The sequence below is a fragment of the Pelecanus crispus genome, chromosome 4 (genome assembly GCF_030463565.1).
Source record: "Pelecanus crispus isolate bPelCri1 chromosome 4, bPelCri1.pri, whole genome shotgun sequence".
NCBI classification, from domain to species: Eukaryota; Metazoa; Chordata; class Aves; order Pelecaniformes; family Pelecanidae; genus Pelecanus; species Pelecanus crispus.
In genome coordinates, this window is record NC_134646.1 from 39,353,379 (window position 1) to 39,377,367 (window position 23,989).

Below are 23,989 nucleotides of genomic sequence, written 5' to 3' on the forward strand. Positions count from 1 at the left end.
TAACTGTTTAGGACCAATTCATTGAAGTGAATCACTAAGTGAATCAGTTATGTTTTTGCAAGAATTATTTTAAATTTACACTCATTCCTATAGCTGACATCTTTTTTGTGGGGAGGTGCGAGGGGAGGGGGGGCCTGTAAGTTTTAGTTTCTCTTGAAATGTTGGATGAGATAGCATTATAGTTTTAAAGAAAAGCACGTTTTTTTGGCATCAGTTTTCAATTGCTTTAGGTACAAAAAGCAGCAATCCTGAAACTCAGCAATATAGATTTCATTTTCCACAGTCTGAAATGTGAAATTGTATTTTGCATGGCTTATTAAGACAGAATTTTTTATGAAAAAGATCACAGCCCTTTTAAAGAGAGATTTGGAAATTAATCCTCACAAACCAATAAGCAGGTGTTATACTGGACATTTTGGGGCTAGTTCTGAATCCCTGTGACATGAAGGGGGATGCTCTTGCCTGTTACATATGCGAGAGATAACACACTTGCTTTCTAAAACAGCTTGTAGTATACTTCTTGTACTATATGAGCTTTGTTGATGGAGCAAATGGGGAACTAAAAATATATCCTGCAACATCAGCTTGTACTTTTGTCTATTGAATAAGTGATGTAAATATTTTGAAGATTAAAAAATTGTTTTGCAAGTGTTGATAATTTAAATGTTATAACCAGTTTTCCCCATCAGATGTCAAGGAATAAACTCAGTCCATTTGTACGGCATGGCACCAAGGTAATTATACATATACTCTGGTATTTTTAGGCACTTTTGTTTAATCCATTCCACAGAAATTTGATTATACATAAGTCAGATAGGTATGTAGCAGGTAGGACGTAATACTAGAGCTGCAACAATGAAATCTGGCATCAGCCCACAAATACATCTATTTAGAGATTTTCTTTTACTATTTGCTAAAAGTAAACATACTTACTACATTCTGCCCCTGGGTGTATGAAAGTTGAAACCTGGCCATATTTCAAGTTGGTTTGGAGACTGACTGACATTTTATTTAATTTCAAAATTCATGATTATCAGGTCATATTATTCTACTAACAAAAGGGTCTAACTCACAAAAGAGTCAAATATGCAGATCAAGGCTTTAATCACTTTAGGAATAGTTCTTAGTTAGGCCTAAATATTTAAAAATACTTACAGGAAAACAACAGAAAATAACACATGTATATATGTACACACACAGACACACACAGAGCTACACTTCACTGACATCATCATCAGTATGCTAAATGTATTACATAGAAGATTATGTATTGTTGAAAAGATATGCAGAATTGTTCTTTGCTTCTTCTCAGTAACTGAAGTTTTGCAAATGGGGAGAAGAGGCAAAAATGGCAAAAGCAATAAGCAAGCCAAGTGCATTTTGAGTGAAGCGCATGTCAGTGGGGTTACAACATGGATTCTTTTGATCAATTTTTTATTCAGCTTGCAGATATTTTCCACCAACCAAATACCACAGACCACAAGACTACTTAGGAGATTCACAAAGTGAATTATGAGGAATTCAACAAAAATACTCCTTACTCTTTAAATATGGAATACCTATTCTAAAACAAGTCAACCCCTGTTCTGCTCCAGTCTGTTTCAGAACATTACCTTATCCTAAAAAAAAAAAAAAAAAAACAACCAAACCTAAAAACATTGTTTTGCTATCAGAGATCTTTCATTTGGTGAAAAAAGGAAACAAAAATCTGTTGATAGTGAAAATAGTCACATTTCAGACAGTAACTATTGCTTAATACCTGTGATTTACAAGCATTAAGCAACATACAAGAGAAGTCTAAACTACAGTTTCCAGGGAAAATGCAGTGGAAAATGAGTATTATGCATTGTCTGCTTTGTCACTGTAATAAAACAATCCAGAAGCATAAGAACCTTTCTGGTTTTGAACTAGGTATAATCATTTGGCTGTGTATGTCTACTAGCAGTTGACTAATTAAAACATTAATTTCTTCAATCTTCTTTGTAACTTGCCAATGTTCTTTCAATGTCACACAGCTGACTCTTATGCTGATTTTTCTTCTTCTCAAAGCTATAAATTTTTTTTTTTTTTTTTCACAGTACTATATTAGGAATGCAAACACTTTATTGAAGTTTCCACACAAACAACCGAGCCCACAACTTCCCAGTCCAAAGCCATCCAAGAAGAACCACAAGAACGCTCAGTTAGTTAAAAAACAGAAATAAAATGTACAATTCTGGAAGACAGATTGCTCATTATTATTATTATTAAGAAATAAACAGTAATTAATTCTAAGCTATTAGAAGATTCTTTTGAGCTACCACTTCAGAGACTTTGTTTTCCTGAAATATTCCAATCTAGAACATGTTACTTACTGGCATAAGAAGTGTATAATGGATGCAGAATCCAGGTTCAGAAGGAAAATATTCATCAGACACAAATCTTATTCTGATCTGGTTTCCTTTGGAGATTTGTCTGCTTGGCACACTACTGGAACCACACCAGCGCCCTAAAACAGTGCCATCACTAGGCTCTTCAACTTCTACAAAGTCATACCTGAACAGAAAAGAAAATCAAATGTTTATTTACTGATAAAATTTCTATAAACTTCCTGCTTCAATCAATAAACTGACCCTGCAGTTTGCAATTTTTTTTTTTAAAATGTTAAAAGTATGCTACCAAAGCCAGCTATTTTAAACTTAGCTTCCAAGTTGCTACTGGCTTAAATACATAATAAAATCATGCAGTGAGGTTAAAAAAATAAAAGCAGAGTTAGCATTTTGAAAAGGCCCATGAGCATGGTTTTGTTTGCTCCTTTTATGGAAAGCAATTACAACATGTGGGATAGGGCAGAATAAAGTCAGAGAAAAAAAGACTGAAATTGCCTAAGTGTGGCACAGTAACTCGTAGTGCAACATCACTAGCAGTATACTGCACGTCACCAGTGAAAGTTCAGGGGCTTTTTGGTACAGAAAACTTGCCCTCCTGTAATACCAGTGGTGAATAAGCTCCTGAAGGTTAAGGTGGCTTAGGGAAACTTGGAAGCATATTTTGAGTTTACGCATATCCCAACGAGACATTTGTTGAGCAAAGACCTAGCCGTACTGCACGTCAGAGAGAACCTGATATTTCGGTAATACTGACAAGAGAGATATGGGTTGGGAGCTTTCAGAGAATGGAACATATTAAGTTTGATTTAGTGTCACTGGTTTTTAACGTGTGGTCTGGATATCCCTGGGGATCTGTGAACAACTTCAAATAGATCCATGAAAGGTAACTAAGAAACGCCGCTCAGTTGTCATCAATAAGCTTCACTACACCACACACAGGTCCTCACTTCCACTGGAAATGTTTAGGAGGTTCCCAAGTCATAAAAACATTGAAAGCCACTGCTCCAGAAGGTATGTCTGGTTGCAGTGCTTTAAGCTGTTTCGTGTCAGTTCCCCAGCTGCCCACTGACAGAATAAACACTAAGCATTTCAGCTGGGTTTCCCCTGCTGCAGCTTGAAACCCTCGGAGCCCCAGCAGCAGCACGGCCCGGAGGCTCAGGAAGGCGAGAGAGCATCCATTAAAGCACGCAAGCATTTGGAAGTTCACAGCTGCAGCTTTCCGAGATCATCGTGTTGCTTTTAACCCACAACTTGTGTTCTAAGCGCAAGCATAACACACCTCTGAGAAAGTTTCAAGATTTCTGATATTTCTATATATTCTTTTACATATGTAGTTATGCACTAAATACATCTCACGTAAACTAAATTGGTAAATAGCATTGAATCCTTTCCAAGGGTACAAACAGTCCTACTTCTGATGATAGCAAATACTCATATTTTAAAAAACATGCACACACACTCTACCAAATATGCTAAGCAATATTTAATGTGAAAATTATTACCTCATAAACATTTTCTACTAAAGCGTTTTCTGGATTTTTTTTTTCACTAAAGCTAATCTTTATAATGATTCCCAGTTCCCTAGTTAGACAGCAGGCCATAAATTCTTGTGTTGCATGTTTGTGCAAGACTGACTTGCACATTTATTATCTCCATTTAAAGGACCGGTATTTTTTTCCACTTAATTAAAAATGAATGCAATGAATATGCTCATTAACCATGTTCAAAATCCATTACTGCCACGTACCACAGTTTTAAATCTTTTTTGAACTTATGCTACTAATTACTTTATCACCATCTTTTTTTCCCCCCAAACACTAACTACTTCCTTTAACTGATCCACCAGTGTTTTTTTACTTTATGATCAGGTATACAACGTATTACAAAGGCAATGTGTACATTAATTGTAGTAAGACTTCAGGGCTCAACACTTTTATCAAATTGATTTCGAGCGCTGATTTTTTTTTTTTTTTAGATCAGCTTATGAACTTTCTGAAGACAACCTTCTTTATGTTTTTAGTTAAGAATATGAAATAATTATCTACTTTTCAGATTCATAAAAAGTGAATTATTTTTATTGACTTAAGCTTAAGATATCTGGGGGTCAGGCATAGTATAGGTGTTACTGCCTCTACATAACTTACAGAATACTTTCTATGGCACCCCTTGGTCTCCTGGTACTCCTGAAGTAAGAGAGAAACTCAAATTTCACAGTTTAAATCCTAGACCTTAAAATAAATGCTAATTAATTCCATTAGTTGAGAGGTAAAATAGAGAGGAAAAAATTATTCTGTAAAATCCAAATAAAATTCAGCTTTCTGATATACATGAAAGATTCAGATAATTCTGTTTGTTGGGGTTTTTCTTCTATATTCAATGATTTTCTCCTTGATCTTTGTATGTGGTATTTCTAAACAAGCTGTCATTTCTAATTAAAAAAAAAAAAAAAAATCTGATTTTTCTCTGTGTTATCAGTGTTACCTTGACTGAGACGTTTCTCAATCAGTCTTCCCCCACCCTAATACAATTCTGATCATCAGGAATCCACTTGTTTCCAAGTGATCAGTCTGGAAACACTCTGATCATTATATAGCACTCACTAGTACAGCACTGAAGTATGCACAATTACCAATATCACTATTTAAGGGATTTACTAAAACCTATTCTACAAGCCAATCGAACGTAACTTTCTCATGACAACATAGTACAGTACATACGGCATGGTTTATAATAATTACTCCCTTTCTGCAACGTCTCCCTCAGGACCTGTAGAGGATTTCTGTTCCTTTATGTTCAACAAACAAGTCTGGTGCCGTAGACAAAAATTTCTGTTTTCAAAAGCAAATATATGAGATGAGTATTGGTTTCGTACTGCTGAACGCAGATGTAAGTGTAGCTGCCTGAACAATATAGATATTTTGCCATCAGCAAGCGTAATCTTTAGAAATTCTGTCTACATCAACAGAAAAATGTCCCTCTCATGTTTCCTGGACATAATGACATTTTTCGCCAGTAACTTTATTCCTGTCAGTTATCTAGGCTGAATGTGCTGCAAGAACCTGCCGAAAGAATCTTCTGTGCAACTAAAATTGCTCACATTGCACATCTGGACTGAAGTCTGAACTTGCTGTGAAAGTAACAAAACAAAGTCGTTCAGTTGCTTTAGCATTTACAAGGTTGCACTACATAATTCTGCAACTTCACGTCACAGGGCTAAAGAGCAGTGGGGACAATAGCATAGCCATCCAAAATTATTTCTCCATCAAGAGAAGCTTGTACTTGAAATGCAACAAAACTAGGATAAAGAACCAAGAACTGAGAAGCTATTTTCCATCTGCAATGGAGTAAAAAATGTTAAAATGCACGCTGAGCCAAACAAAGAGTCCTTCTTTTTTGTGCAGTGTGCAAAGGACAAAACACAACCCTCCTTGACGATGACTAAAGAAAAGCTCTGGTTCTCTATCTATGTTCAACACATTATTCAAATGTTACTAAGTAAAATTTATGACAAAGAGGTAGTCCAGTCGCCTTTCCTGGGATGAAAGATGCTTTTGCCTTTAGTCACGATGCCCAAAATGCCTTCTCTTATACCTGTTGCAGAGCATGTATTCCTCTTCCCTATGGCCTAGGTGCCTGCGGCAGTGGATTGAACTAACAACATAGACAAAGACAATTGATTGGAAAAGAGCAAGGAAGTTGATGTAAGCGACTCTAAACTTCAATGCCTTTCCAATCAGGAAATGTATTTTCCAAGGGAATATATTTTTTCTGTGGTTTACACTGTCATTTGCTAAACATATTCTGACAGGCTGTTTACCTTGGCTTGCAGTTTTGTGACCTTTTTGTGGCTTCCCTCTGCCTTTGGAATTCCACAAAGATATCAATGAATGTAAGAAGCAGAAACCCATGAGGCAAAACACTGTCATATCAGTGATGTTGGACCTTTCCATCTCTATATAGATGTGTGCTAGACAAAAATCTAGCACACCCATTAAAACAGCTTATGAAAGGGGAAATAAATTTTTCCTTGCCCCTTTGATAAGAAGCCATTTCAATTCATTTATTTATTTATTTTTAAATGAAGAAATAGGAAGTTGATAACAATCCCTGTCGTCTTCTTGACAGGGACTGTAATATTTCTGTTCCAACTTGTTTTAAAGCACATGGGATTCCAAGGTTTTTCTGGTGCTGGCACAGCACACCAAAATACGTACCTCAGCTGCAGACCAAGAGCATTCAAGGTCCCCTTGCAGTTCACCAGGCAAACTGTTATTGAATAGAACTTAGATGGTTTATATTTGGACAGCTTCAATTTTGGAAACATTGGAAATTACTAAAATCTCTCATTGTGAAAATATCATTTTGATCTTTTTCTAAACAAAATTTGAACACCATAATTCTAAAAGAAAATGCCCTCTTCCACCTCCATGTGATATAATTTTCATTTTTGCTACTGAAATATTTAAATTTCCTATGGAACAAAATTTTGGGTTTCCATCATTTGACTGAACTGTGTAATTTGTACAGACAAAACTTGTGAGGGTATTGGCTACACCTTACATAGTCTTCACCTCTTAGATCACTTTTAAATCACAGCTGTAAGTAATCATATTGCTCTTTGTGAAATAAATACTATATTTACATACAGAGGAAAGTAAGGCCAAATGTTTAGCTTGAAGACATTTTTTACAAAGCTTGCCTGCCTCGCAGTCAATTCTGGAGGCCTCCTTCAGTAAACCCAGCTCTCCAGTAATGCTCTGATGAGCTGATTCACGTTTATCTGGGTGGAAAAGGGAACACTGGAGCATGACAGAGGCACTCCAATCCATGGTATCTAATGGCAGACCCAATCTGTTTAACCAACCTTGTTATTCCCCACAGGTCAACGTGCTGTACAGTCTGCAGCAAAAATGCGTGACAGGACAAGGGGAATGCAAAGCTTATGACAAAGGGCAGGGGGAATATGGGAGGAACCCTAGAAGGAAGAAGGCAGAAGAGGAGAGAGCGGCATGCTGGATTAGAGAAATAAAAGTGGATTTCAGGCAAACTACAAAACCTACAGATGTAGCAACAGTTGTAAGAAGAGTGTACTGCACCATTCATTCAATAGGTGGAGAACTTCTTTTCTGTTACCAACACTGCCCCTCTCACTGAGACTAAAGTAAGTTTTCCTCAAAGACCAAGGCACAGAGATACAAGACGCATCATATGAGATGAAAATCAAAATGACACAAAAAATAAACAACTGGCAACAATAAAACTGCAGGTACTTGTGCACTATTTTTCAGTTTATGTAAGGGGAAATCTTACTTTTGGTATTTTTTTTTCCCTACAATATGGCCAGGCCAGTTAGTACAACCACCTGCCACTCAAGTTTGCAAGCTTCAGAACAGCTGTTTAATTAATTTATTTGGTTTTCAAATGCATTACTTTACTTCATATTGTTTTGTATTTGTTGCCAGACAACAAAATCTACATGAATCTCAGACTGGAAAATATTGGCCCATTCAGTCCAGTCCCCCATTCAGTCCAGTAGGTACAAAGTTCCTGAAATCACAAACCACTAGCAGTGCACATCAATTCAAGTTAGTTACTGATAACTCCACTTGCCAGCCAGGTGGCAGAGAAAGCAATCATATGATACAGAAAGCAAGTTTCCTGGAGGAAGGGAAGGGAAAAGGCACCTTGGCTGAAATGGTGACCCTCTGGCAGCACCAGCAAATACTCCATGCAGGGTAAGAGTTCAATAAAAGTGATTCTGGTCAACATTATCAGAAACATTTAACTGGGGCTACTTTGAGTGACAGTAAAGACAGAATGCTGGAAGAAAACTGTTTTTAGAAGACTACCTGATATAAAATTTTAAATATTTGAAATATTGTCTCTGGATTTTGTCTTACCCAAAGGAAGTTCTGAAAAAAGCTACCCAGAGTCATTTGACTTCAGTTCCTGAGGCTCACAGCATGGCCAATTCACCTCTAGCATTCATCCTCTTTAGGAGGACTTGGCAGTGCCTTCCACTATAAGGGGAAACTCCTTTGGATATCATTACAGATTATCCAACAATTGGAAAAAAAAAAAAAAAAAGAGAGTTATATTTTACAATGTCTGTCATGCTTGATGTTTTAATGTAAAAAAAGGAGAAAAGATGATGGAATCGCAATGATTTGACATGAAATAAATTTCCATAGTAGTACCTGTATCTGCTGATCCTACACATAACTGTGTTTTAACAGTCACTGGAAAGAAACAGCATACCCAGATACAATCCAAATAAATAACTGATGAGGTCAGGTTTTTGTACTCAGAAAATGATGTTTAATTATACACAAACATCACTTCCAGCAATAGACATCACTTCCAGCCAATACTGCAAATGAGCATAAAACCCCCAAGTATCCTGCCATGTCTACATTTTCCATGAAATAAAGATACTCAAGGTATAAACAGAGAACATTTCTAACTGCCATTCACCAAATATGGATTGCAGTTTCTGCGCCAGCCTACTTTGAATACATCTATTTTAGAATATGCAGTACTGTACATTAAGAACTGCCTTATGGAAACACAGATTCATTCACAAATGTTAGATGGTTGCCATGGTTCTCTCTATTTAATCTTTCCTCATACTGATTAGTAACAGCCTGAGGCTTCTAACACAACCGCACAACTCTCTCTGTATTTCTACCTTGTTATTTAGGATACATTAAAAAAAGGTTTAATCCTTAGATTTCAATTTTCTTCCCCTTCATTCACTCACTGTCAGCCACCTTGATCATAAATATAGATTCACAACACTGCAAGTGAAAGGGAAAAAACAAGACAGGGTTCAAACCCCCAAATTCTACTCTTCAAACATCTGAACACTTTTCATTAAAAGAAAAGGATGCTCTGGTTGTTTGATTTAGAGAAATTAACTGTTGCATGACACCTGGTGAACTAGAGTCAAAGCACTTAATGCAAAACCAACTCCAAAGAGCATCTCTTCCCCCTCCTCCCCAAAACCCTACGTGGTATCAAAAGCTTATTTCAGTGCCAACTGATAATTGAGTATTGCCGAAAACATGTTTTCCCTGATGACTAGTAAATTGGCACACAAACACCTCTAGGAAATAAATCATCATGACTGGTATCTAGGTGCACTGGTAAGTTCTTAAGGATCTCCATCTGCACATGAGTATCCCATAGTCTCTAAAGGTAACTTCTGCCTTGTGGGGAGGAAGGGGTGTTAACTTTTTGGCAAGAATAAGAAATTGTAAACTAGATACATTAAGTGTACTTCAGGCTCTAGAACAAAACAATTCTATATTCAGACAGCAATGCTGTAATTATTTAAGCATACATTAAACTACTGATATGGATAAAGCATGTAAATAAGTATTTTCAGGAATAGAGCAGCCACAGAATTCAGTACTAAATAGCCTGTGCTACAAACTAACTTGTACTGGTATAACTTCTATTGATACATTAGTTCAAGCACTTGAATAAGAATCTTACAGAAAGAGACACTATAATCCTGCAGAGCAAAAGTGGAGGTAAGAAGGAAAGAAGATGGTTTCCCAAACTCCTCCTTTTAAAAGGCCAATTGCCAAATTTCTTAGAAGCTGCCTAATACTTCTTTGTATCAAAGAACAGCAGGTGAATGGCAGGTATTCCCAGTGACAGTCAGGATAAGAAACGTGTTTAGGTCTCTTTAAGCAAGGATTAATTTTGGTCTAAAAATGGCACGTTATGAGTAGAACAGAGATACAAAACAAAAAAAAGTACATGAAATTTCATATCAACAGTACTATTACTATATATCAAAGACAAAGAAGAATTGGGGAAAATAAGAAAGCTTGGAAAAAAACATACTAACACATGTGACAGCTTGCAAACGATGCCCCAATCCATTTACTTACCTTGGCCTTCATCTTAAAATCCAAAAGAAGTTGTTCCATGGAGAGTAAGCCTCCATGAGTTTCTATTGCTCAGGGTTACTATGCTACGCTTACCTTTTTCCTATTTGACTACAGATTCTCCTGTAGCCATATAAAATACAGGGAGTAAAAAAGATTTTCCGCAAAACTAAGAAGTCACTTGGAAAGGTTATGTTTCAAGGACTAGAAAATGGTTCACATCTACTTGAAACAATTTCTTGTAGAGCTTCACCTCCAATCTGTCTGCTTTCTGCTACTGACTTCATGTGTGGACCACAGATTTCTTTAGTATCCTGCGCAAGTTATGAATTGAAATAATAATGGATGTAACAAAAATGGTAATAAGACAGAGTATTCTTATTGTGCTGCCCACTAGTACTCCTATTCTTCATCCCCCGCCCTCAAAAGGAATACCTGTACAATTTATTTTTATTATGTACTTATGGTACACCACCGCATGGAAATGGCCATCAGAATTCAGGGTCCTACTGCACTGGACACTATACTCCCCAACGCACAGTTGCTTTCATAAAGAGGCAGCCCATTGCCCCCAGGCAGCGTACCAGCTCAGTTTGTATCCTACATCTTCCTAAACTCTCCAGGTTTTGAAGGATGATAAGGCCTTACTAACTTTTTCCCCAGTACTTCTCTGGTATATTTTATCTTGGGAATTACAGCGATCATAATAAATTACAGGTTCCTACTATACAGATCAGTATTTTGTACAAAACCAAAAACATTAGGGGAGCTCAGTTTTTACATCAACAGCCACGGTTGTAAAGCATTCTTTCTAATTTACTATAAAATTTCTACTCCTATTCACACTGTTCACAGTGGTCAGTGTATCTGTTTCAGCTTCTGCGAATCCATAATAATGTTTTTACCATTGTTTTTCAAGCAGCATTTAAAATATTTATTCTAGTATCCCAAATGGTAATTTTTTCTTTATGCATAATCATTATATGCTAGAATGTAGCTATGGCTCCAGTCGACGACGTGAAAACTACTGGCTAACCAATTCCCTAACAATATTCAAAAGCATGTTTTAGAAAAGAACAACAAAAAAATTCCTAAAGGGCATTTTTAGCATGTGAAGATTCACCCAGGGCAATGCAGGCAGCACCGCTTCCCCTCAAGCACCCTCTGATGATACAGCAGCGTTACATGCCTGGTCAGGTTTGCCCTCTTCCCTCCTTCGTGCCTACCTCAGTGGAGGCTGGGGCTCTATCTAGGTTTATTTAAATGAAAACACTTATTTCAGCAATACAATAACATATGGTCTCTTGGCTGCTGCACTAGCACACAGGATTTACCAATCCAGGACAGACCATTTGTTACAAAGTCCAATATCCTGCTTCAGGACAGGCTAGTAATTGCTACTTGACAGAAAGTGAAAAATCCCTATAATGTAACTGAGCAGTCGCATAACACTGCATGAGGCAGAAAATATGTGTTCCCAACCCTAGCAGGAGATCAGTTTTCACCTAAAGAGTGTAAGGAGTTTCTTCTCACTTCAGTTTACCTAGTTATAAGCTAATGGTTATAAAATCATGCAGATCTATTTTTAATCCAGCCACAGAATATGAATCAAAGGGTAGTCTGAAACAGTACTTCTTAACAATTGCTGCTAGTTTACTGGTCTCCCTGTTCTCATGTTACTGTCAGGAAAGGAAATGATCTATTTATTTTACCTTATAAAACCCCCAGGACACTCCCACATGACCATCTAACCTTTTTTATAATAAGCAATCTTCCCTTTTGCAATTTCTTATGCACATGCATCTTCTCAGATATCCTGCTGATCAGATGAGAACAGATTCATGTAAACTGCATTACATTTCACCTCTGCTTTATCCTAACGGAGCAGCATCAAGTGCAAGACAGGACAGTTACTGATTTGTCTGACAGTAGTTGCTGGTAATGCTATCTAACTACAATTTCATGTGAGCAACATACTTTAACAAAGTGCTGATGGCACACACAAAGAAGTGACCACAGCATCCAGTGAGAGCGAGAGAGGAAAGGAAGAGGACAAGGGGAGGAAGAGAAAAAAGAAAAGATGGGTAACAGGTGAAGAAACGCAACTGTCTGTCTAGGAATAGGACAGTTGGTATGCCTGGAATTGCTGCTGATTAAACAGGAGAAAGCTGCTTATAAACCTGATGGTGAGCCTATGGGCTTAACTGTACTTAGACTTTCAGCAACCAGAAAACATCAGGGAGGGAGGTCACGCTATGTATAAACTGGAATATATAGACACTACACAGTGTAACTGTAGATTATGCTGCTGGGCCTGCCTTTGCAGCTGCATTTCTTTTGACATCGGGACTTAAGAGAGCCACACCAGAAACCGCAGGTGCCTGCAGGGTCTGTCTACATCCCTGAGCTCAGGTGGCGATGGCTCACAGCGTGGTTTTGTGCCCACTTACAATACACGTTTACTTCTATCTTTTAATAAATGGTGGGGCGGGAGCCGGGGAACTCCACCATTAACTGTTCCCAGAGTACCCTAGACAGGAGCAAGACCCAGCAGTGCCACATTCACTTTCAAAGAAAATAACTTCAGTCTACACCATTAGAAACACGGCCCCAACTACAGTAACATGAAACAATTTTAGAAGCAATAAATTAGGATTAGGACCGTTTACCAAAATATTTTGATACTGTGGACATAGTTTACTTTATTCAAACAGCTTGCTTGAGATTGAGAGGACCAGGAAGGAATTTTAAGGAGCCTAAAATGTTTAAGTCAACAAGTGTAGTATCTGGTGTGAAAAAGGAGTAAGGGATTATGTCAACCGCCCACTCATCAGCAATCATTCTTCTAACACTCACCTGGGCTGTGAAAATAGATTTTAAATTACTTGCAAAATAATATCCATTATAGTGTCCTCTAGCAACAGTGGATACTAAAAATGAATGCCAGATTTACTGTAAAGGAGGGAAAAGTGGGTGGGTAAGAATGCAACAATAGCGATGTCCTCCTGATCACATCACGGAGGCTATGCTGTCCTCCTGTTCCGCTCAGAGAAGCATCTCCTTCTCTTTCCCTTTCTCATGTTGCACTCTGATTTGCTTAGAGAGTACAATTTTGCAGCTATAAACCCTTTCTGCAGAACTGAGTTTCCCCTTTTTGAAGCTTAAGAAATGTGTGTTACAGAGTAGTCTCAGTTATAACTGTACTGCGTTTTGGTTTTCTTTTATCTTCTTTTACTGCCTGCAATATCTGCTTTGTCACATTTACAAATCTGTTATCATGAGAATAGTATTAAGCAACTTTTAATAAGCAGTAAAGAACCCAAAGGAATGCATGTACTTGTGTATACAGTACAAACCTCTGCCACAGTGTGAACTATGGACAGTAGCTAAACCAGCAGAATGGGACCAGCTGAAAGATAAGTCAGTGTCTGAATCATCTGGTAATCAAAGAGTCTTTTTTTTTTTTTCCTGGAATCATCGAAAATCAAAAAGAAAAGTCTTTCTTAAGAAAATAAAAAAATACAAGGAACCACAATTTTGTTCAACGAAATCAGAGTAAAAAAGAAATAGACTCAGTTACTTCTTTTGATGTGAAAAAGCACACGTTTTTTCTTCAAAACCTAGGAAAGTAGGATGCATGAATCTATTGGACTCTTCAGCATTCATTAAATTGAAATGATATTGTTACAACTGAACTCACATGAAAGAAATAGCCTTCGTAGTATTAACCTTTTTTCTTCATATGTAAAAGAACAATTTTTAGATAACCAGAGGACTCTGGTCCTAAACTCATCTAACTTCTTAAAAACTTTGATTGCCCACTCCCATCCTCCATTTAAATCCATTCAGCATTTAAACTTCTCTTGAACTGGTATCACTACTCAGTTGTCTTGCAAATGGATTGAGCAACTAAAAATCAAAACAAAAAAACCAGCCCCACAAACACCAAGAGAAATTACTCCACCAGCTGCCTTAACGCAAGTTTTATGGCGTTTTCTACACATTGCTCCAAAAATGTCACCTTCCTGCCACTGGTAAAACATCAAAGTTGCTACCAAAGACTTCAGCTTAAATTAGCTATTTCATAATAATCTTTCCTATCAGTATTTCAATTAATCTAAAGCACTTGAATGCTAGAACTCATCCCAGCCTTTTAAATTATATGACCCCCTTTCAGACTTTGAATAAAAAATTATTAACAAGTAATTTACGTGTGAGCGTGTGGGGGAAAAAAAAACGTAAAAAGAAATTGTGTTTGAGGAATGAGAGTTCATATGCTTTATATAATTCCATATATTAATGGAATCACTCTTATCCAAATGGATCTGACTTGCAGAACAGAGCTGTAATAAATTTTAACTTTAGTATGACTTCACTTTTGCTGAAGAAGTTACAGCCAATGATGAAAGAGACATTTAAGTATCACTGATATGTAGAGCCACCTAACCAGAGCCCAGCCCACTTATACGTGTAGCATCTCATAAAAAACAGGTGGCTAAAATTGAACACACTGAAATTCTAAGGCAACAGATGTAGGAAGAGCTTTAAGGACTGGTCTTCACTATAACGTTCATCTCCGTTCTCAGAGTCTGTGGTTTTTAGTGCTGACTGTTTTTTTTTTACCCAATTCAAAGCCTTAGAAATTTTGGGGGACTCCTCACTGTATTCTGAATTTTCAAATAGAGGTGGCAGCAGCAACCCCTACATCTTCAGAATCGGGGAGGGGGGGAAGCAGCACAAATCCCAGCAGCCCAGCTGCTTAGCGACATAAGTCGCCATGAACATTGTCTGCACCAGTTCCTCTTTAAACACAGAGTTCATTTAAAGGTCTTTGTCCAGTTATTCAAAGCCAACTTGAACTTTGTACTCACCCGGGAGATAACTTCATCCTCTGTAATCACAGTCCACCAGAAGCATTTAAGACTGTCTGACAGTAAGGACAGCCCATCAGTTGTCCAGAAAACAATTTTCTTGGGAACTAGACCTTGATAAAGAACTCACTGCCCTCAAAAGCCCAAGAATTTATACTTATGTTATGTGAAGGGTTGTATTTTTTTCTGAATCTATGCTTGATGTTAGTATGTTCTTCACATGTCCATCAATATTGCCTCTACAATGCACTCAAGGCAAAACAAACAATTTTTTTTTTTTTTTTTCCCCCAGGTGGGGGTTAGGAGGGTGGAAGGTCATCTTTCTAGAAGAAAAAGATGCTGAAATTCTTCTTTCATGCATGCACTCTGTTGATGCCATAAGATGCTTCCAGGACAAGGGGCCAAACAAAAGCAAAATATCTGTCCTGTTTTTTTACTAAAGCACTTAGGAGTTGCAGTTATGCATCCATATTTTACTCCACCTGCTAGATGTATGGATTGTAGTAATTGCAAGAAAGGAAGCTGCACATGGTGTAAGGTGCTCATTGTGTCTTCTATTACACAGAAAGGTCTCTAGAAAATTACATAACAAAATGTTTAGCCTTTTTATTGCGTTTACCATAACTTATCACTGCATAGTATGGATTTAACACAAATTATGTCAAAAAAAAGACAGCTAAGCAAATATTTTCCTTCTTCATAGCCACTGACTAAAGACTGTCTGTATGTTTCTTCTTAATACACTTGTTTCAGTCTTGTCAGACTGAGCCAAATCTTCTAATTTTTTAACCCTTGTCAATGATTTCCTAATAATACATTCATTAGGAACACTGACTGTTGAAGCTGGTTGGATTACGGTTTCTACCACAGAACCTTGATGTTCTGAATGGAAGGGAATATCTTGGGCACAGCTCAGTCACAATAGATCTGAAGTGAAGGCAAGCAGCTACAGAAACATTAAGGAAAAGGGAGGTAGGTTCTGTATCTTAAAGCATCATCCTAAGAACCCTCAGATGAAGAACATTCCCGGTGTTAAGAGTTAAGTATTTAATTTGATGTGAAGAGTTAAAAACAGTCACAGTACTACTGACATAGATTTTACCCCATGGCAGCTGCCTTCAGCTTAACCAATTTTCTTCATGCAAAAGTTCTACATATTGCATATACTAACTAGACAAGACTTGGGAATTCTTTCAAAACATTATAGGTAAATGCTTTACTTATATAACTATACAAACAGATTCACATATGCAGCTGCTAAAGGCTCCCCCGCCCGCCAAAAAAAAAAACCCAAACCCCACACAAACCAGACTATAGTTCATACTTTACGTTATTAGAGGACTGAAGAGGGTTGGAGATTAGTATAGCTATCCTAAAATGAAGATGATGGTCAAATGGCACCTATTATTCAACTATCGGTTGGTTCCACATTCTTTTACTCGTGTATTTTATCCTTATCATCTTATCTACAGTAATTACACTTCGATTTGTGATACATTTTTGTGTTTTATTATATATAATAAAAGTCAAACAGACTGTAATCATCTGATGATTAGAAAGAACAGCTGCAACCACCACTAAGATGAACAACTAGAGCCATTCTGTGCAGAGGGAGGGAGAGAGTGAGTTTGGCACACATTACTAACCTAAGAATTTTTTTTTTTTTTTCCTTTTCCTCTTGTAGCCTTGTGTTGTAATGCTCTAGTGTACAACCTACTCACAACATCAGACTGCCTGTTAAAGGTGACTGTAGCATCCATGTTCTTCCTGGAAGAAAGCTAAATCTGTGTCTTCTTGTCACAGAGGAGTTTATCCCAAAGCTTTTATCACTGCATGTTCTCAGAGACAGAAAGCAACAATTTTGGACAACAAGCAACAAATGAGCAAAAATCAGTCCCTCCTGGTCAAGGAGAGTTATGGCACCTCCCTGATGATAGGAGCTGTCAGGCACAGAAGTTTAATGGCCTCAAGATTAAAACAGCGTTGAGGGGCTAGCATCATGAAAATAATGACCTGTCATATGTCATCAGCTGTCATATCAGCTATCATATCAGCAGAAGAAAAGATGCTTCTTTTCTTCATCAGAAAGGGTGGACATATGAATGTAAACCCACTATGCCTCTGTTAGTTAGAAATTCCCTTATGTAAGGAAAATTCACTGCCAGTTCTATCATCTGAACAGTACTGCATGAAACAGCCAGGAGATTCCATCCTTCTTTTTTCTCTGGTTTGCTGGGGGATTTTTTTTGTTCGTAACCTTTTTCTTTTGCAAGTCACAATGGAAATCAAACAAAGTGTACAAGGCTGAAATTCCTGCAATACCACAGGGAAATATATATCCATATTATCAACCAAATAACCTAAATCTCTTCTGAGATACATGCATGGATCTAGTTTCTACGTGAATTCAAGTTTGTGTTCACCTTGGAAAGGACACAGTGGGCTTCTCAACATTTTGCCCGTAGAAGGGATACAGTGCAGATGAAGTAGAACTATTGTAAAAAAATCATTAGCTGTATTTTAAGCAATGCAGAGATGAACTGCAGAAATTTTAAGCACATCACAATTGTAAAACCAGGACAAAAATCACCTGGAGAAATACAGGCAAAATATCAGAAGTTTATTCTAAAAACCCTATAATTTAAACTTTGTTTCCAAAACATACAGAACACAGCAATCATGCTTAAGACAGGTGAGAATTAGCACAACAATTAGGACTACACATGTTAATGCTGTTCCAGGTGAGTCTGGGTCAGGATGGCTGGTCATAAACATAGAATTTGCTGTAATGCAAATGCTCTACCCTATTAAATACTGTAAAATGAATTGCACGTAAAAACAGAGTGGAAAAATAGCCATGCAGAATCACTCTGATTCAGATTCAGGAAAGTATTTAAAGTGGAGACTAGACTGGTACCTTCAATGTACCTGTAAAATGTGGTATTCATTCTAGATTAAAAGACCTCACAGAATAGCTTGAAATGTCAGAACTGACTCTGGAGAAATGCAAGTGTGGAGGTCAGGTCAGCCAGATACAGGCAAAAACTTGCCATAGCTTCAGGATACATCTAGGACATTTCTTATTCACCACTACCATTATTTTCCTGCTATAGAACTATGTTAAGCAAAAAAGCCTTATATAGCTGGATTGGGGGGGTGGGGGTGGTATTTTTTTTCCTATGTGTGAGCAATACTTGAATTACTGTGAGATTTAAAAGCTGCTAATTATCTCAAACTAATATACTCCAGCATATTCTCTCATCAGCCCAGTGAGCTGACACTACAGGGCGTTACAGCCTACAGCAATGATGGAGAAAGCTCTGGCATTGCACACAATGTGCAGCTTAAGGAGCAGGTAGAGGAACTGAAAACTGTGACAATGACCACTGCAGGTAACTCATGAGGCCCTCTCACACACTGTAGAAGGGGGAGAAAGATATCCTGGTACAAACTGTACACTGTTGCATGGAAAGTCTAATGTTACCAGGTTGCAGATTTTCCCTAGTTTCAGTCATATGTCAGAACTAAATGATCAGGTATAGAGTTATAATACATTAAATTTCACGTCATATTTTATTCTGTCCTTTGTCATATAAGCTTGCCTTTGGAGAAACTGTTGAGTACTCTACAGCAACAATACTGATTTGTGAGTTTCAAGATGGCAGAACCACAGTGGACTAATAAATAGTATGGGATGCAGTCAGTAAAAACCCTTAGTTTTTCTACAGAAGGTACTGGAAAAAAGATTTTTTTTTTTTTTATTTTATTTTATTAGGAACTATAGGAGATAAGCGGGACATTACTTACAAAGAGATGCTACTTTGATGATAACTGGTAACTTACTTGGCCTGTGTAGAATTGTTTTACAACATTTTACTCTGTGTTTTAGTTATTTCCTCAACTTGTCAATTATTTATACTCCCTTCACATCAAACAAGCTACACTTTCTCTTCCTTTATTGAGCGTGTTACTGAATTTAAATTTCATAGGAACCCTAGCTATGTTTTTTCTTTTGGTTAAAAACAACAATATAACTCTTTTTCAGAAGGTCACATGTTCCAAGCCAAAAAGCCCAATGTGGTCTCAGAAGTGCACATTCAGGAATTGCATTTGTACAACTTCCTGGTATCCCTGCACAAATACAAGCACGATAAGATTATGACCAAGTAAAGATTATGAGTGACTTATTACTGTTTCTTAATTTGGCCAGTACTTTTCTATTCAGCACATTGTTTACTTAAAATAAATGTACTCCCATTAAAATACTATTCTAGTTATAGTATTAAAAATATTTTAACTTATCTTACTTTTTTCTTTGCAAGTGGACGAATGATTCACCCTACCTGGATTTTCTTTCACTTGCCACTTCACTCTGCCATATGCAAAGAAAAGAAAAAGCAAGCTAAGTTTTAATTTAAAGAAAATAATTATTGTGCAAAGGGAGTGCACTCATCTGAGCAAACATATGTTTGTAGTACTTAGTATTTTAATTACATTTGACATGGACTTGACAATTACTCCCTTCAGAATTATGAAAGAAAGATATCTGTCCATCTGTTATGAACCTCAGCTCCCAAAGTAAGGAGAAGTGCAAAAGCAACCTCTAAGAAATTCAGATTTGTTATCAAAAGTTGATTCAAGACATAAACCCAGCCAAATATTAGTTAATTAGAATAACTGAAAGCAAGAATCAAATGAAATGTGTATACAAGGTACTAAAAAATAAAACCCCAAACAGGAAAACAAAACAAAAGAAAAAACTACTTTGAAAGAAAAATCTTGTGTGAAGTACCTCTCCAGGAACACATCAAAGGAGGATAGGCCATTCAAATGACATATTTTATCTGTTACTTAATTTACTGAAAAGAGTTCAGACAACATACCACTATTCACACATCAGGGTTTTTTATGATGTGTTGCTATGATGGCAGACAGATACAGGATACAAGAGTTTAGGAACTCTCCCCTTTCACCCACCCACAGGAAGCATATATAGTGTCAGTCCCTACTGCCTCACAAAAATCTCCAAAACACGATCAGATGGCTTGGTTCAGAACTACATCCATCCTGATGCCTGTTACGTCACTGTTGTTTCTCTCCCAAGCTACGAAGCCTTCAGCTGTGAATCATAGGAAGGAAATACAGATTCCACAGGTCCTACAGAAACCTGTGCCAGTGATTGAGCAGGCAGAACACTTACTGAAGTTGGGAAAAACCAATACGATTGAGGAATGTCAATTAATGCAATACTGTAAGTGTTGTTTGTCATAGAAAACTGAGAACTTGACCATTAAAAGCCGTTAAAATACTGTGCAGTAGGGTGGGTTGTTTTTTTTTTTTTGAACAGGGATGTTGCACTTGGTGTCTTGACCTGAGTTCCACTTCAGACAACTTGCTTACCCAAATTTTATCTGTAAAAATTAGATACTAATTCCTCTAACATTCTGTCAAGAACATTTTCCCAGGTGTCAAAACTTTTATTTGAAAGACAGGTTAAATATTCCACATTTTTGTATCATAATGTATCTGCGGCCCAGACAATGAATGCAGGAGGAAAGTGGGGGGACCCCAAAGCATTCAAGCATGAAATCCTTCTCTAGCACCACAAAAGAAAATCACAAACTAATACTTTCAAAGATACATTTTATAAATAGATTGATATGCAGGTGACACATTTTTGCAAAACTCGAGCAACAATTTTGTTCCATCCCCCACGCTTCCCTTCCACTTTTTCTAAGTTAAAGTAACTTACTTGCAGATGTCACCTTCTGGGTCCTCCAGCCCAAATCTTTCATCAAAAGTAAGCTGTATCCATACATTTTCATCTACTGCTACTAATCTCCACACTAGTACAGTATTGCGTGGGTATGTGTGTGGAAACTTGGGGCTGTGAATACTTCCATTAGTAGTCACAGTAATTATCTTCTCATGCTGAGGATCCTGCACACCTATAGAAAAGAGAGAAAACAGATGCATCAATACTCGTTTCTCCTTTTCCCAAAGTCTTTGTATAGCATGCACAGATACAGACGCTTTTGTTTTGTTTGCTTTTCTTCATCTTGCAAGGAATATCTGCTTGGAAAATCTGTGTAGTAACAACCACCCAAAAGCGGTAAGTATTACTTTGCTGGCAAAAAGTTATTCAAACCCAAGCCTCAACTGCTGTTCAGGAAGCAGAACAGAAGTTCAAGTGCAGATAAAAGAAATGTGACTGCAAACACTTGAATGCAAGACTGTACCCCTCACAGAAGCCCAGCATCCCAAGGGACTACATCATACAGCCTACTGCTGGTTTCAGTTCTTTATTACTGGAGAGCGCACAGAGATCACATGAGGATACAGGGAGAGGTCTGCTCACACCTGCCGCAGAAGGGATGGTTTAAATTTGTTTCTTGTTAAAGGAGACTGTCCTACATTTATTGAGTCAAGTGATAAGGATTTTGATGGCTGCTTTCTTCCAGAGGGCTGTATCAGAACAAAGTTATCCCGATACAGGAATGAAACTGGGACATGCTTGGGAAACTTGGGAAAGTCACCAAGTCTAAGAAATTAGGCATTCACTGACAAGCCTCAGTTGAGGGCATTCCTGAAAACTCTTCACAGCATTGATAGACTAAACGCATGTAAAATTAAATTGATGTTTTACAATGCAGCAGCAAATGAATTCAAAAGAAACAAGCTAACTGCATTTGATTTTTAAAGCACACAGTAGTACTGAAACTACTGAAAAGACCTTTTTGGGTTATGAATTCATAACTGTGAGGAGTTATGAAAAGGGAAGGACTCCCTCAGTGAGCAGCAGCTGTGCCTTTCAGAGCCCCAACAACTCTCTTCACAGTATCTCAAGAAACCTTTCTCAAGTGCCCAATATTCACAGGAATTCACATTCAGCAGCTGGAATCAGTTCATATGGGGTATTCAGCTGCAAAAAACAGGCACTGACCTAATCTGGATATATTTTAGCATTATGACATGCAATAATGAGGTCTCTAAACTATAAAATTTAATTCCATCAAGTGAAAAAAACCCTCCTTATGCTATAGCACATGACTTTTACTGTCTCTGGCTTTTCTAAAAACCTGTATACAGTCAGGTTTGACATTTCAGTCAGTAAATCATAGGAAGTCTCAAAGTTACCTCTCAACAACTTTAGTAACAAAATAAACTTGTAGTTTTGTACTGGAGAGTTATCAATGCTATATCAATTGTTTTCAGCTATTCATTGTCTCTTGCAGTTAGATACTTTATCTTATTTTTCTGATTGTCTTATAACCAGCATTATGATGAACATTCATTTGAAGTTATATAAGACGTATGATTCAGTCTACAATGAAAACATATACTGCAATTGTACCTTATTATAGCTACATGTAAAGGCTGACAGCTAAATGAATGTGCTGCAAGAAAAGAAGGCCATAGAAACAGGATTGCTATTTTAAAAGAATTAATCTATACTTAAATGTAATTTAAAGTCTGACAGACTTTTGCCTTCTATTCTGATGGACTGGTGCCTTCTACTTGTGGTATGAAAATGGTAAATTTTCTTTCAAGTGGAATTGCTGCTTACATAAAACTGATGGAGTGTGGTCTTGCCTTGTAGAGGACTGACTGTCTTGTGTACAAATAAGACAGGACAGCATGCAGTAATAAGTAAAAAAACCACCAAAAAAGGCACAAGAAACATATTCCTAATTTAGACACTTCATTGGGCTTTTGTTAGCTGAGTCACAAGCATTTTTCTATAATGTATAGTATGTCAGCTGAGAGCTGAATGCTAAACATGGGAGCCAACAATAATAAAAATTACTTTCCCAGAGATTAGTACACCAGAGTGCTCTTTCCAAAGTATGCAAAGGACCACCACTTCAGACAAACATGTCGATGTGGGGTGTCTGATGACACTATAGTCAGTGGTTCGTTTTGTCTCTAAAAGCACACACAGGATTACAAATCATGTTATATTTCACAACACATTAAGAAAGTGTTTTCTTTTGTATCATCAGGACAATGATAACAAGAGCAAGTAAGGACTGTAAAAAGTCCAGGCATATCAAATGAGAAGTCAATAAAAAGGGGCAAAGGAAAGAAAAGGCATACGGCAATTTAGTGAACAGAAGTTGCAGGTTCTCCGGTATCTTCGCCTCCTCCATTTGTAAAGGAAAAATATCTGTTTACTTTAGCACACAACAGTGTTCCATGAACATATCAAATTCCCACAGAAAACACTTGCTCCATCTCAAATATTTGCTCTCACACAGTGGAATTTCTTCTCTTACAAAAGAATTATTTTGTATGACTACAAAGGCAAGTAATTGCTGTCACTGGAGAATGAAGCTTGTTATTCATCTTCAGATAAGCCTCAATATTCCTTTTTACCCATTCTGCATAAACTGTACCATTATACCACAAAAAACTAGCCCTTTCCTACTGAGTTCATGCACGCTCTGAACATTTCTTTTGAGGAAGTTGTGTGAAGAGCACAGCTACCCGAACATGGCTAAGATGAGACTATGGTCTCTATTCTTTGTGGAATGACTTTGCAATTTCTGTCTTTATTTTAGGAATAAATCAGTCCAAGTTACACCTAAAAGGCAGTAACAAGTTCAGTCAGATTTACAATAGTCGGCTGTATAACTCCAAAGCTATATATATTGCTGCCGTGATCTGTCTGCCTTTCTATTAACAACCATCCTCCCCACCCTCCCCCGCCAAAAAAAAGAAGAAAAAAAAGGATTATTACTGTACAGACAGTATTGAACAACCCTGAAGAATCAGTTTAGGCAAGGACTAGGGTAGGCCAGGCACCATCTCAGCCAGGGGGCAACACCACCATGCAAGGGAAATGGAGACA

The 23,989-nt window shown here is 37.4% G+C and overlaps 1 protein-coding gene across 1 annotated transcript in view; it reads right to left on the bottom strand.

Annotated features, from left to right (window-relative positions):
• The window catches only part of PDGFC (platelet derived growth factor C), a 132,799-nt gene that overhangs the window by 32,817 nt on the left and 75,993 nt on the right, over positions 1 to 23,989 (bottom strand). The window contains exons 2-3 of the mRNA XM_075709301.1: positions 20,891 to 21,086; positions 2,355 to 2,535 (exon numbers count right to left, since the gene is read on the bottom strand). Of these exons, the coding sequence (XP_075565416.1) occupies positions 2,355 to 2,535; positions 20,891 to 21,086 (377 nt within the window). The remainder of the gene's footprint in view (positions 1 to 2,354; positions 2,536 to 20,890; positions 21,087 to 23,989) is intronic.